Consider the following 15,466-nt stretch of genomic DNA (forward strand, 5'->3'; position numbering starts at 1 on the left):
GGGTTATGCATATATGCATACAAGTTATTTGGTTGATCTCTTCCCACCCACCCACCTTCCCTCTGAGTAGTCCTTACTTTCCATGCATGTCTCCTTGTCTGCAAAGCTATGTAAAACCCTGTATTTTATTCCTCATTTCTGCCTCAGAGTTCTACTTGATAGCTTGAACTACCATATTTTATCAGTTGTAAGATACCATTAGTTACATTACCCCATTATTTCATGTGCCATAAAGACAAAAATAAGGGACAAGAATATGATACTGAAAATCCTATTTTGAACTTATAGTTTTGTAAAACTCTTTTAGACATAGGTTTTTATCATTTAAATATGTTAAGTGATAATAATGGGGAAGTGTTGGGTAGTGATACATGGACATTGATTATTCTGCCATCAAAGTGACTTAGAAGAGGTAGATTCTGAATCTGAAGAAATATTAGAAATGCCTTAACCAATGTATATCACATAATTTTCCTTTTGTTATTTAAATATTTAAATCTCTTAGTATTTTATTTATTATTTAAAAAATAATTACATGACACTAATGGGTTAAGACATTTCCCAGATACTATCCCAGGTGCTGGTGATATAGAATTTCATAAAACTCTTCCACTATTGTCTATGAGATTTTCTCCCAAGCCACTAACATGTTTATACAAGTGTTTATCTGAGCACATTCTTGATCTTACTGTCAGCCAGGATTCATATTCCTTCCTAAAATGATCCTTAAGTGGTTTGCAGTTTATCCATTCATAATACCAGTAATAGCAAAGACGTTCATGTTTGCACAGATAATAATAATTGTCATGAGTGCTGGTTGGCTCACAGTGATTCTAAGACTGTTGATTGCAAGACACATTATGATTTCATGAATGTTAAATATGGGAAAACACTGTGCCTTGGGATTAATGAAGTGGTTCTAACATCTCTCTTCATGGCAAATAGAATCTTTCCTTGTGTGCTTACTCTTTGCTTTCTCCTGAACTATTTTTCTTCCATAATCCTCTCTGATTACAAGACCTGCAACAAAAGTTTTCCTTCAGTTTTGTATTTTTTTTGTTTCCTCATATTTGTGGTTTTTTATCAACCAATTTCCCCAAACTTTACCAAGAGCTCATAAAGGACTTTACCCGTTTTTGTTGCTGACCAACTCATGGACTGCACATACGGTGAAACTTTATGGAAAGTATTTGCCTAGAAAACAGTTGGAATATTGGACTCTCACTGACAGTCATCCAGGCACTGTGAGGGACTAGCAAAAGGAGGAAATAAAAGGGGTGCTCTGAAGGAAATCAATACTCCAAATGAATAGATATGAGGACATTTTCTCCAATTTGTCTGTGGGATTGTGTCTCTACAATGGCTGCATATTGCATTATTTTGAGGCCTGGTGTCTTGTCCCTATCACTGAGTGATCTTTGTCTTATAAGGAATTATGAAAGACCCTCGTCATCTGAAAATTTGAGATCAGTCTGCAAACTGGGCAATGAATTGTGAAAGTATCAGTGTGTTGTATAGACCATTGGCTCATCTCTGATTTGTTTGCAGGAAGTTTCAATCATCTAATGCCCAATACTTTTCCTTGGTTCCCAACAGGTGTTAAAAATTGATGTGACCAGCAGAAGCATCAGCCTACATAATTTCACTTCATTGACATGGAAAAGTACTCTGTGAATTTTAAGAGCAAGATCCTGTGAATCACTTTGAAACTACTTATACTTCATGCTTATAAAATTCTTGTGTGTTGCTAATTGGTTCATGCCCACTATGGGTAAAATCTTTTATTAATTTTGTTATATGTTTTGTCTGTGCCTTAACCCTGTGGGATAGGCAGTAGGGAGGTGTTGAAAATCAATGGATTATCTTAATGTCTCTATATGATTAGTATGGTATCTATTATTCATCATTCAACATTTACTGAAGATGAACTGGGTCCATGGTGAAGTGTGTGTGTGTGTGCATGTGTATATGTGTGTAACCAGGAAATAGGTCCCACTCTCCTTCCAAGTAGACAAGAAAAAGCTTGCGAGGACAGTTTCAGGCCCTGGAGCTAACACTCTAAGAAAGTATCCAGAAAGCCAGAACTCATAAAGGACATCTGTTGGTTGGTTACAGGGAAAAGGGAGCATTATGTTGACAGCAGGATAGAAGGGGAAGAAAAGGAAAAAAAAGGAAAGGTAAACAGGAAAGATGAGTGGAAACAGATTGTGATAAAAGTGATCATGACAAATGAGAAGACAATATTAAAATATCAGGAAGATTAGTCTCAATGGGAGGAGAAAGGAAGAACCAACTCACTTGAAAGCAAGAAGAAGGGTTAGGGGAAACACTTAACATATGGGAGTATGGGTGAAGATGGAATTTAAGCAGGCAAAACTGAAGGAAGGAGTTTGAATGTAAAAAATAACTTATTTTTGCAGTGGTGTGCTTTAAAATATGTAAATCTTTCTTCTCTATTCTGTGCCTAATGTATATAACCACAATTTACACATGTGCATGCAACTTCCATGCCAGAGCCAAATAAAACAAGCAAATTTACAAGAGATTTTGAATTTTGTGATATTTTGATCATGGTGATGTCAGTTCAGATTAAGGCTATGTCTTATTCAGCTCACCTTTGTAAACTGGTCTTGTTCTCTTTGGCAGCAGTCCCTACAGTCCAATCCACCAACAGAATGATTAGCTTTAGGAGTATCCACCCTTTTCCTTACACCTGTGGCATATCTTTTTATAAGATTTAGGCTGTGGAAGAGGGTACTTGGATTATTGTTGTTTTAATCATCATAGCAGCTGCTATATGTGGTAAAATATCAATTCTGACAAAACAGAAGTTGCAACACTATTGGTTAAAACTTTAGATGGTTCAAATTTGGGATGAAAAAATTATATATTAATGTTCAAAAGGGATATTTACTTTTAGTGTGACTTGAAAATGAGTGTGTTATAAATGAATGTGTTTATATCCCTATGATTTTTTAACACCAAGAAGCCACATTCTGCTTGTATATTCTTATGTCAGTGCCTGCATAAGTCTATGTATATATATATAAAAGCCTAAGTGACCATTATGACCGAATGACTGGAATGGCTGAAATAAATGGTCAACCACTTGCTATAATGTGCATTGACCACCAGGGCGTAGACACTCAATGCAGGAGCTTCCCCCTGGTGGTCAGTGTGCTCCCACAGCCAACCTTTCCCCGGCTGGCCAGCCCCCAAATAGGCCTTGATCACCGGCCAGGCCGAGAGACACCACCCATGCATGAATTCGTGCACTGGGCCTCTGGTAGAATATAATATTGTTAAATTGGCTAAATGTTCTAATTAGCAAAAGTAGGGACTCATGGATGAGGGTTTGAGTTAACTATGCAACTAGCGTGAAATGTGGAAAAGTAACCATGTGAATCCCTTGATCAGAAAGGTGAGAAACTTATTAGCTCTCCTCTAATCAACCTAAGAAGGCTACCAGGAGTAAGGCATTATTTACTTGATCTTTGAGAAATATTTTAGGTTATCATGAAGGGCATATTTGTGGAAGTTGGCTCTGGCTCCCACAGAAAGCTCAAGGAGAGGATTTCAGACTGGACAATCCCAATTGCTAAGTCCCTAGGTGAGCCATGGGAGGGTTGGCAACATTAGTAGAGTCATGGGACCCCTGGTAGTCTAGTGAAACCTATAATACCCCTATTAGGAAGGATGTTCTTAAATGCATAAAGTAAAATGCATACTATTTTAAAGGAGTGCTATTATATTAAAATACACACATGCAAGTATTTAAACATTTAGTATAGTAATACACGAGGTGTTTATTTTGTTTGTTTTGCTCATCATAAATTTTATTTCCATCAACTTCTCCATGTCTCCTTGCCACATGCCCCAGACTGGTCTGCATAATTTCAGTTTTTGCTCCTAAATTTAAGCAATAGTCTCCTCTGTTTCTACAATTCCAGGGCTGGTGTAGCTTCCCATTGTCACTAACAACTTTGTGGCCTTAGTGTCCTCTGGTTGACTTCTTATCTTCTCATCATCTACTTGTTAAGTCTATACCCTTAAAAAAAAAAAAACAAAAAACAAAACACTTGTTAAGTCTGTGCCCTTAAAAAAATACTCATAGAGCAGCAGTTCTCAACCTGTGGGTCGCGGCCCCTTTGGCAGTCGAACGACCCTTTCACAGGGGTCGCCTAAGACCATCCTGCATATCAGATATTTACATTACGATTCATAACAGTAGCAACATTACAGTTATGAAGTAGCAACGAAAATAATTTTATGGTTGGGTCACAACATGAGGAACTGTATTTAAAGGGCTAGAAGGTTGAGAACCACTGTATAGAGGATTGTATTTTTTTGCTTATACCTGACTTACACAGTAAAATTAAGAGCTTAATTCATATTGGAATAGAATTCAATAAGTAATTGGAGGTTTTTTCCCTATCATGCATATCTATACTAATAAAAGGGTAATATGCTAATTAGACTGGGAGACCTTCCAGGATACTGGCTAGGGGGTGCACTTGGGGGCCATCAGGCTGGCAGGGGAGGGCAGTTGGGGGCGAGCAGGCCAGCAGGCAGAGTGGTTAGGGGTGATCGGGTAGGCAGGCAGGTGAGCGGTTAGGAGCCAGCGGTCCCGGATTGTGAGAGGGATGTTTGACTGCTATACTTCTGTTAGATATTAGATGTGGGTTTGGTACATATGGCCTTTATTATGTTGAGGTACATTCCTGCTATACCTGTTTTGTTTAAAGTTTTTCTTTAGGTCATAAATGGATGTTGACTTTTGTCAAATGCTTTTTCTGCATGTATTGAGAAGACCGTATGATTTTTATTCTTCATTTTGTTTTGTGCTGTATCACATTGATTGATTTACAAATATTAAACCATCATTACATTAATGGAATAAAGCCAAATTGATCATTGTGTATAATCCTTTTAATGTATTGTTAAATTCAGTCTGCTAATAGTTTCTGAGGATTTTTGCATTTATGTTCATTTAGAATATTGGCCTGCAATTGGGGGGAGGGTGAGGGGGGCAGGCATTCTTGTCTGGTTTTGGTATCAGGGTAATGCTGGCTTTGTGAAATGAGTTTGGAAGCATTCTGTATTCTTTTAATTTTTGGAAGAGTTTGAGAAGCATTGGTATTAATTTTTCTTTAAATGTTTGATAGAGATTTTTGAGAAGATGGCTGCTGAAGGAAAGGCAGACTGCAAGACAGTGTGAGAGTGAGAGAACGAAAGGAGAGTGTATGGACGTACCGAGAGTGTAAATTTGTGGGTGAGCGATAGCTATACTCCAGGGGACTGTTGGAGACTGCCGGATCGAGCTCCCCTAACCGGACAGCCTCCATTGCTGCTGAAATCTCTCCCAGAGCAGCCGGCTCAGCCTCGGAGACCGGCCCATCTTAAGTGGCTGGTATCGGAAGTGTATACATCCAGAAACCCTGCAACCATGGCATCCAGGGTCCAGCTACGAACCTAGGAACACCGGATCTCAAGCAGTGCAAATACTTGGACTCAGACGAGCCCTGCTCCTCCTCATGGAAAGGTCAGATTTCACCTAGATAAAGGTGTGGTTGTAATTCAGGTTGGAGAGAGGAACGCATGCGGGGGAAGTCTGAACCCCACAAAGTCCGTAGTCGTTGGGGCCAGCATGATCCGTGAGTGTGGAAGGGGTCCCGCAGGGCTGCTGGCAGAAGGGAACTCTAAAAATCAGCCCATAGCTGGACTGGGTGCAAAAAGGCAGCCTCGGATTTTGCCAGTGTGCTGGGTGCTTAGTGCCAGGGGAGAGAGGACATACAGAAGAGACTTTGGGAGAATTGCGCAAAGTGGCTCTTTTTTTTTTTTTTTCCCCCTCCCTAAACCTTTGCTTTTGATTATTAAACCCAATCCATAGGGTCGCCCAGTTGGGGTCACTCACAGAGACTGCAGGGGAAAGTTGTTTTTGTGGAATCTGGGAATCAGAGCAGGGAGTAATGACCAAGGAACCAGTTCTGGGGCAGCCAGTATCAAATGCGATAGGGAAAACAAAAACTAAATACTGGCTAGAGAGGACTTGTAGCCTTGGAGGTCAATCCAGAAACACTGCCACCCAGGGGCTGAACCACGAACTGACTCTTCTGTAAACACAAATAAAGGCAGACTGGGAAACAAAGAAATACTGCCTGCTTTAAAATCAGGAATGTGGTTTACAATATGGAGGAACAGTGTATGGAAGGGAACTTCAACACTCTCCTGAATACCTGACAGGACTAAGGTGTGCCAAACAGAAGAGTAGAGGAAATGAAGGACCTTCACTACTGCACATTTTTATTTTTTTCACCTTTTACTTAAGAAACTAAATTTTTTTTCTTTTTTTGTCACCTGATTTTAGCTTTTCAATTACTACATTTTTATTTTTAACCAGTATTATTACTACTACCATTTTACCTTTTTTAAAAGTGTCATTTTATTTCTCTTTATTTTATTTTGGGATTAGTGTTCTACATTCTATTTTCACCTTTCCTTTAGCATCATTTTACTCTATCTCAACTTTACCTTTATGCCAAAACTCTCTTCCTCACTTTTCCCCTTTTGTTGTCCTGTTTCTCTTACCCTATTCCTGCTTTAGATTTTCCCTATTCCTTCTTTTTCCCCCCTGTTAAAATTTCACTCTACTTATATATCTAATTTCCAATCCCCTGCTGTAAGTACATATACACCTCTCTCTTCTCTTTCTTCACTATCCATTTTTCTAAAAATCTCTGTCGTTTTGTTGTTGTTTGCTTGATTGTTGATTATATTGGAGTTTTTTTATACTTGTTTGTGAGATTGTTTCGCTTTTTTCTTTTTTTGTTGTTGTTTTTTTCCGGTTATTTTTTGCTTCTGTTTTCCCTCGCCTTGCTTGATATTAGTTGTTTGTAGTTTGCAATCATCTCTAGGTATCTGTTGCTGGAATTTGTTGGGATTAGTGGTTGTTCTATTGGTGTTTTCTCCCCATATAAATAGTTTCTTCCCCTCTTCTATTTCATTCTCTTTCTTTTCTCTCTTACTTTTTCCCCCCTTTTCCCAATTTCATTTTTGCACTCTTTTTCTTTCTTTTCTATTTTTTCTTTTTCTCTTCTTCTTTCTTCCTTATCCCCTAATTCTCTTTCCTCTGGTGGTCACCTTATTTGAGGTTATTAGTATCATGAATACATTTGTGTTCATTGCCTTGCGGGTTGTGCTTTGTTGTGTGTATTTTGTGCCTTTAAATCAATGCAGCAGAAAGAGAACTACATAACCAAACAACTGGAGAAGAGAGATCATGGGGAAACAAAGAAACAGCCCACATATGAAAGAAAAACAGGCATTACCAGAAAAGGAAGTAAACAAAATGGAGGCAATGGAGGCAAGCAACCTGTCAGAGAAAGAATTCAGAGAAATGGTCATAAGGTGGATGAAAAGAATGGAAGACAAATTCAACAATATGTGTAAGAACCAAGAAGAAATGAAGAAGAACCAAGAAGAAATGAAAAATGACATCACTGCTATAAAGATCTCAATAGAAAGCATCAACAGTAGACTAGAAGAAGCAGAGGACTGCATCAGTGAGCTAGAAGACAAGCTAGGAAAAAATACCCAAGCAGAGCAGCTTCTAGAAAAAATATTAAGAAGCAGGAGGAGAGCCTAAGAGAACTTTGGGACAACACGAAACAAAACAACATCCGCATAATAGAGGTGCCAGAAGGACAGGAAACTGAACAAGGATTAGAAAACCTATTTGAAGAAATAATGACAGAAAACTTCCCTGATATAGGGAAGAAAAAACTCACACAAATCCAAGAAGCTCACAGAGTCCCAAACAAAATGAACCCCAAAAGACCAACCCAAGGCACATTATAATTAAATTGGCAAACACCAACGACAAAGCAAAAATCTTAAAAGTGGCCAGAGAGAGACAGAAAGTTACCTACAAAGGATCCCCCATCAGACTAGCGACTGATTTCTCAACAGAAACACATCAGGCAAGAAGGGAATGGAATGAAATATACAAAGTGATGCAAAGGAAGGGTCTGAATCCAAGAATACTGTACCCAGCAAGGCTATCAATCAAAATTGAGGGTGAAATCAGGAGCTTCACAGACAAAAAAGGACTACGAAGCTTTCACGTCACCTAAGCCCCGCCCCCAGCCAGGCCCCATGTGCCCTCTAATCCCTGCGCTGCCTAAGCCCTGCCCCCAGCCGGGACCACCCTGTGCCACCTAAGCCCTGCCCCCAGCCAGGACCCCAGTGTACCTCCTAAGCCCCGGCCCCAGCCAGGACTCCTGTGTGCTGCCTAAGCCCTGCCCCCAGCTGGACCTCGTGGTGCCTTATCCCGATGCTGCCTAAGCCCTGACCCCAGCTGGGACCCCATGGCGATTAGAGAGCAGGAAAGTGCCGCCCACAGGCAGCATCCAGCAGGGCCTGACCCCGGGTGCCCTGGCGATCCGGCGATCAGTGAGCAGAAAAGGGCAGCTTTCAGGCAACCCCCAGCAAGGCCTGCCCCTTAGTCACAGTGGTGATCCCAGAGCAGGAAAGCGCGACCTGCAGGCAGCACCTCACCCTGGCCACAGCTCAAGGGAGAATACAACACGCAGTGGAGGCCAAGAGCCTGAGAGATCAACAGAGAGGGGCGCCTGTTCCAAGCCTCCATGGTGTGGCTGGGGGCAGGCCCCCAGCAGACACACACACACACACACACACACAGCAACTGCTCTGAGCCTACGTGGCGTGGCTGGGGGTTGGCCCCAGCAGACACATACACACACACACACACACACACACACACACACGGGACGCCTGCTTCGAGCCTCTGCTGCCAGACTGTGGCCATCAGTAGGACATCCACTGAGGGCTCCCGGACTGAGGGGCAGGCTGGGCTGAGGGAACCCCACCCCCCAGTGCACGAATTTTGTGCACCGGGCCTCTATCAATAATAACTTTAAATTTCAATGGATCAAATGCCCCAATCAAAAGACATACGGTAATTGAGTGGATAAGAAAACATGACCCATATATCTGCTGTCTACAGGAAACCCACCTCAGAAAAAAAGACGCACACAGACTGATGGTGAAGGGATGGAAAAAGGTTTTTCAGGTGAATGGAAATGAAAAAAAAAGCTGGGGTAGCAATACTTATATCTGACAAATTAGATCACAAAGTGAAGGACATAAAAAGAGATAAGGAAGGCCACTTCATAATACTAAAGGGAGCAATCCAACAGGAAGAAATAACTCTGGTAAACATATACTCACCCAATATAGGAGCACCGAAATACATTAAAAAACTTCTGGAGGAGATTAAGGGAGAGATTGACAGAAATACAATCATAGTAGGGGACTTTAATACCCCACTATCACCATTGGACAAATCCTCTAAACAAAAAATCAGCAAAGAAACATCAATACTAAATGACTCACTAGATCAGATGGAATTAATTGACATCTTCAGAACATTTCACCCCAAAGCCACAGAATATACATTCTTCTCAAGTGCACATGGGTCATTTTCAAAGATAGACCATATATTGGGTCACAGGCAAAGTCTCTTCAAATTCAAGAAGATAGAAATCATATCAAGCATCTTCTCAGATCACAATGGCATAAAACTAGAAATCAACTACAATAAAAACAATCCAAAAAAAATCAAACACATGGAGAGTAAATAGCATGCTATTAAACAATGACTGGGTCACCAGAGAGATCAAAGAAGCAATTAAAAACATCATGGCGACAAATGACAATGAAAAGACAACAATCCAAAACCTATGGGACACAGCGAAAGCAGTCTTGAGAAGGAAGTTCATAGCTCTACAAGCCTACTGCAAGAAACAAGAAGCAATGATAATAAATTACCTAACCCTACAACTCAAAGAGTTAGAAAGAGAGCAATAAGAAAGGCCCAGTGTAAGCAGAAGGAAGGAAATAATAAAGATCAGAGTGGAGATAAACGACATAGAGACCAAAAAAACAATACAAAAGATCAACAAAACCAAGAGCTGTTTCTTTGAAAGGATAAACAAGATTGATGAACCTCTAGCCAGACTCACCAGAAAGCAAAGAGAGAGGACCCAAATAAACAAAATCAGAAATGAAAGAGGAGAAATAATAACAGACCCCACAGAAATACAAAGGGTTGTTAAAAAATACTATGAATAACTCTACTCCAACAAACTAGACAACCTGGAGGAAATGGACATATTCCTAGAAAAATACAGCCTTCCAGAGTCAATCAGGAAGAATCTAAAAATCTCAATAGGCCAATAACTATGGAAGAAATTGAAGCAGTAATCAAAAAGCTTTCAGCAAACAAAAGCCCGGGGCCAGATGGCTTCACAGGGGAGTTTTACCAAACATTCAAGGAAGGACTAAAATCTATCCTCCTCAGACTATTCCAAAAAATTCAAGAGGAAGGAACACTTCCAAGCTCATTCTATGAACCCAGCATCACCCTAATACCAAAACCAGATAAAGACAACACAATGAAAGGCAATTACAGGCCAATATCCCTCATGAACATAGATGCCAAAATCCTCAACAAAATCCTAGCAAATCGGACCCAGCAGTACATCAGAAAGATCATACACCATGACCAAGTAGGATTTATCCCAGGGATGCAAGGATGGTGCAATATCCACAAATCAGTAAACGTAATACATCACATAAACAAATTGAGAAATAAAAACTACATAATCATATCAATTGATGCAGAAAAAGCATTTGACAAAATCTAATAACCATTTTTGATAAAAACTCTCAGCAAGGTAGAATAGAAGGATCATACCTCAACATAATAAAAGCCATATATGACAAACCCACAGCCAACATCATACTCAATGGGCAAAAACTAAAACCATTTCCCCTAAGAACAGGCACAAGACAGGGATGCCCACTCTCATCACTCCTGTTCTACATAGTACTGGAAGTATTAGCCATTGTGATTAGACAAGAAGATGAAATAAAATTGGAAATGAAGAAGTAAAATTATCCTTATTCACGGATGACATGATATTGTACATGAAAACCCTAAAGATTTCATAAAAAAACTATTAGACTTAATAAATGAATTTGGCAATGTAGCAGGATACAAAATTAACGCCAAGAAATCTATGGCATTTCTATACACCAATAATGAACTTACAGAAAGAGAGACTAAAAAAGCAATCTCATTTACCATCACACCAAAAAATTAAGATACCTAAGAATAAACTTAACTAAAGAGGTAAAAGACCTCTACTCAGAAAACTACAGGATGTTGAAAAAAGAGATAGAGGAAGACATAAACAGATGGAAGAAAATACCATGTTCATGTATTGGTAGAATCAACATCATTAAAATGTCCATACTACCCAAAGCAATCTATAAATTCAATGCATTCCCCATTAAAATACCAACGACATATTTCACAGACCTAGAACAAACTCTCCAAAAATTCATCTGGAATAAAAAAAGACCCATAATAGTTGCAGCGATCCTGAGAAAGAAGAACAAAGTAGGTGGGATATCAATACCAGATATCAAGCTGTATTACAAAGCCACTGTTCTCAAAACTGCCTGGTACTGGCACAAGAACAGACATATAGATCAATGGAATAGAATAGAGAACCCAGAAGTTGACCCGAACCAATATGCTCAATTAATATTTGACAAAGGAGGCAAGAACATGCAATGGAATCAAGACAGTCTCTTCAATAAATGGTGCTGGGAAAATTGGACAAATAGATACAAAAAATGAAACTAGACCACCAACTTACACCAGACACAAAAATAAACTCAAAATGGATAAAGGACTTAAATGTAAGACAAGAAACCATAAAAATACTAGAGGAATCCAAAGGCAACAAAATCTCAGACATATGCCGAAGGAATTTCTTCACCGATACATCTCCTAGGACATTAGAAACTAAAGAGAAAATAAACAAATGGGACTACATCAAAATAAAAAGCTTCTGCACAGCAAAAGAAACCATCAAGAAAACAACAAGAAAGCCCACTGCATGGGAGAACATATTTGCTAATGTTTTCACCGATAAGGGTTTAATCTCCATCATTTATAGGGAACTCATACAACTTAACAGAAGGAAGATAAACAATCCAATCAAAAAATGGGCAAAGGACCTAAATAGACACCTTTCAAAAGAGGACATTCAGAAAGCCAAGAGACATATGAAAACATGCTCAAAGTCATTAATCATCTGAGAGATGCAAATCAAAACAACAATGAGGTATCATCTAAAACTTGTCAGAATGGCTATCATCAACAAATCAACAAACGACAAGTGCTGAAGAAGATGTGGAGAAAAAGGAACACTCGTGCACTACTGGTGGGAATGCATACTGGTGCAGCCACTATGGAAGACAGTATGGAGTTTCCTCAAAACGTGAAAAATGGAACTCTTATTTGACCCAGTGATCACACTTCTGGGAATATATCCCAAGAAACCAGAAACACCAATCTGAAAGGATATATGCATCCCTATGTTCATAGCAGCACAATTTATCACTGCAAAGATCTGGAAACAGCCAAAGTGCCCATCAGCAGATGAATGGATTAGAAAACTCTGGTACATCTACACAATGGAATACTTAATGCTGTAAAAAAGAAGGAATTCTTACCATTTGCAACAGCATGGATGGAGCTGGAGAGCATTATGCTAAGTGAAATAAGGCAGTCAATGAAAGAAAAATACCACATGATCTCACTCATTTATGGATAATAAAGACCATTATAAACAGATGAACAAAAATAGATACAGAGGCAGAGCAGCATCTAACAGACTGTCAAACTACAACGGGAAGGCTGGGGAGGGTTGGAGGGTGGGAGGGGGGTAAGTGATCAACCGAAGGCCTTGTATGCATGTATATAAGCATAACCAATGGACACAAGACATTGGTGGGTAGGGGAAGCTGGGGGAATGTCAAGGGGGGGGAGGAGACATATGTAATACTCTTTGTAATATTTTAAGCAATAAAACAAAATAAAAAAATGTTTGATAGATTTCATCAGTGAAGCATTGATTCTGGACTTTTGTTTGGGCGGGGGGGGGGGGGGGGGGGGCGGGTGTTTCTGATTACTGATTCAATCTCCTTACTAGTAACTGGTCTGTTCAGATTTTTAATTTTATTTAGTCTTGTTAGGTTATATGTTTTAAGGAATATATCTATTTTGTCCAATTTGTTAGTGTATAATTAATTGTTCGTAGTAATCTCTTATAATCCTTTGTACTACTGTGGTGTCAGTTGTAACATCTCTTCTTTCATTTCTGATTTTATTTATTTGAGTCCTACCTCTTTTTTCCTTGGTGAGTCTAAAGGTTTGTTGATTTTGTTTCTCTTTTAAAAAAAACAGAGTTGAGTTTCATTTATCTTTTCTATTGTCTTTTTAGTCTCTCTTTTATTTACTTCTGCTTGAATCTTTGTTGCTTCCTTCCTTCTACACACTTTGGTTTTTGTTCTTTTTCTAGTTTCTTGAGGTGTAAAGTTAGGCAGTTTCTTTTCTTGTCTCTTACCTCCAAAATGTCTCTGTTACATTTTCATTGGTCAACACAAGCATGTGACCCAATATCTTCTAGTTGCCACTTAGCAAGAAGGGATGGCAAAGTTAGCTATTTTCTGTACTTTAAAAAACAGGTTATAGCTGGGATTGTCCGTGAGCATTGTAATGTGAACATTGTCACAAATGAGCATGAAATGTGAGGAGTTAAGAGTAAAGTATCATACAAAGAGTAGAAAGATTTTGTGGACTAATAAATCTCCTTGATATCATCCACTTTGAAATGAGATCCAAGTGCATTTTCCCTCTAACAAAGGCTCTCTTGCACTGCCGCAAAGATAAGGTGAGGAGTTCATAAAGGCAGGAACCAAGTTTGTGTGTGTGAGTGTGTCTGTGAGTATGTACTTGCCACACACTGAACATTTGAAGTAAATATGGACTACTATGGGTACTATATTACTTAAATGCCATCAGAAGGTGCCATTAGAGGATGGCATGCCCACATATATAAAATATGCACTATCTTATATATACTATAATGCCCTCATATATTACTGGTGGGAATGTAAATTGTTGCCACTACTTTGGAAAACAGTTCTCCAGTTCTTCAAAAAGTCAAAGATAGAGCTACCATAAGACCCAAAAATTCCACTTCTAGGTATATCCTCAAGAGAACTGAAAATATATATTTACACAAAAATGTTGTACATGCATGTTTATGGCAAGATTGCTCATAATAGCCAAAAAGAATGAACAACCTAAATGTACATTAACTAATGAGTGGATAAACACAATGTGATATGTTAATATAATGTCATCCTATATAATAAAGAAGTAATATGCAAATTATCCCTCACACCCTAACAAGATGGCTGCCTATGACCAGGCCTGCAAGGGGGTTAGTGAGGGATGACCAAATGACTGAACAAGCAGGCTGCATGGGGCAACCAGGAGGCCGGCAGGGAGGGGCAGTTGGGGGCAACCAGACTGGCGGGGGGAGCAGTTGGGGACAATTAGGCTGGCAGGGGGTCAGCGAGGGGTGACTAGTCCAGCAGGGGGTCAGTTGGGGGCGACCAGGTCGGCAGGAGGGGCAGTTAGGGGTGACCAGGTCATCAGGGGGAGGCAGTTAGTAGCGACCAGGCTAGCATGGAGGGGACAGTTGGGGATGACCTGGCTGTCAGGAGGGGCAGTTAGGGGCAATCAGGTAGGCAGGGAGGTGAGCAATTAGGAGCCAGCAGTCCAGGATTGTGAGAGGGATGTCCAACTGCCAGTTCAGGCTAGGATTGGGCCTGAACCGGCAGTCGGACATCCCCAAGGGGTCCTAGATTGGAGAGGGTACAGGCTGGGCTGAGGGGACCCCCCCTCCTGTGAACAAATTTCATGCACCAGGCCTCTAGTCCACCCATAAAAAGAAATAAAGTATTGATACCTGCAGATGCCTGATACCTGCAACAACCTGGATGAAATTTGAAAACATTATTCCAGATGAAAGAAGACAGACACAAATGGCCACACATTATATGATTCCAATTATATGAAATGTTCAGAATAGACAAATCCATAAAGACAGAAAGTAGATTAGTGGTTGCAGGGGTGGGAGAGAGGGAATGGGAAGTGACCACTAATAAATATATGTTTACTTTTGGCGATGATAAAAATGCTCTGGAATTAGATGGTGATGATGGTTGGACAACTTTTTTAATATACTAAAATTCTGAATTTTACACTGAATTGTACATTTTAAAAGGTTGAATGTCATGGTATGTGAATTATTTCAAGTTTTTTAAAAAACACTTTTTTCTCAGCTAACCTAAGAAGAAAAGAAACTTTAAAACACGTTAGTGACTCATTAAAACTCCAGGGGGAGTAGTGTCAGGTTTGTAGACTATGGCTGGAGACAATAGCCCAATTGCCCTGAGGCAGTTGCCACTGCCATTGCCCTTAGCACATGTGTGGCAGCTTGCACCCTCCCCCCAGCAC

General features: G+C 39.8%; 1 protein-coding gene across 1 annotated transcript in view; it reads left to right on the plus strand.

The window, feature by feature from the left end:
• The window catches only part of MGAM (maltase-glucoamylase), an 84,312-nt gene extending 81,769 nt beyond the window's left edge, over positions 1-2,543 (plus strand). The window contains exon 48 of the mRNA XM_070424051.1: positions 1,597-2,543. Within this exon, the coding sequence (XP_070280152.1) occupies positions 1,597-1,674 (78 nt within the window). The 3' untranslated portion in view covers positions 1,675-2,543. The remainder of the gene's footprint in view (positions 1-1,596) is intronic.
• Positions 2,544-15,466: the final 12,923 nt, after the last annotated feature.

Source organism: Myotis yumanensis, unplaced genomic scaffold (genome assembly GCF_028538775.1).
Source record: "Myotis yumanensis isolate MYYU_CA2020_CCGP unplaced genomic scaffold, mMyoYum1.0.hap1 SCAF_9, whole genome shotgun sequence".
In the NCBI taxonomy this organism is placed as follows: Eukaryota; Metazoa; Chordata; class Mammalia; order Chiroptera; family Vespertilionidae; genus Myotis; species Myotis yumanensis.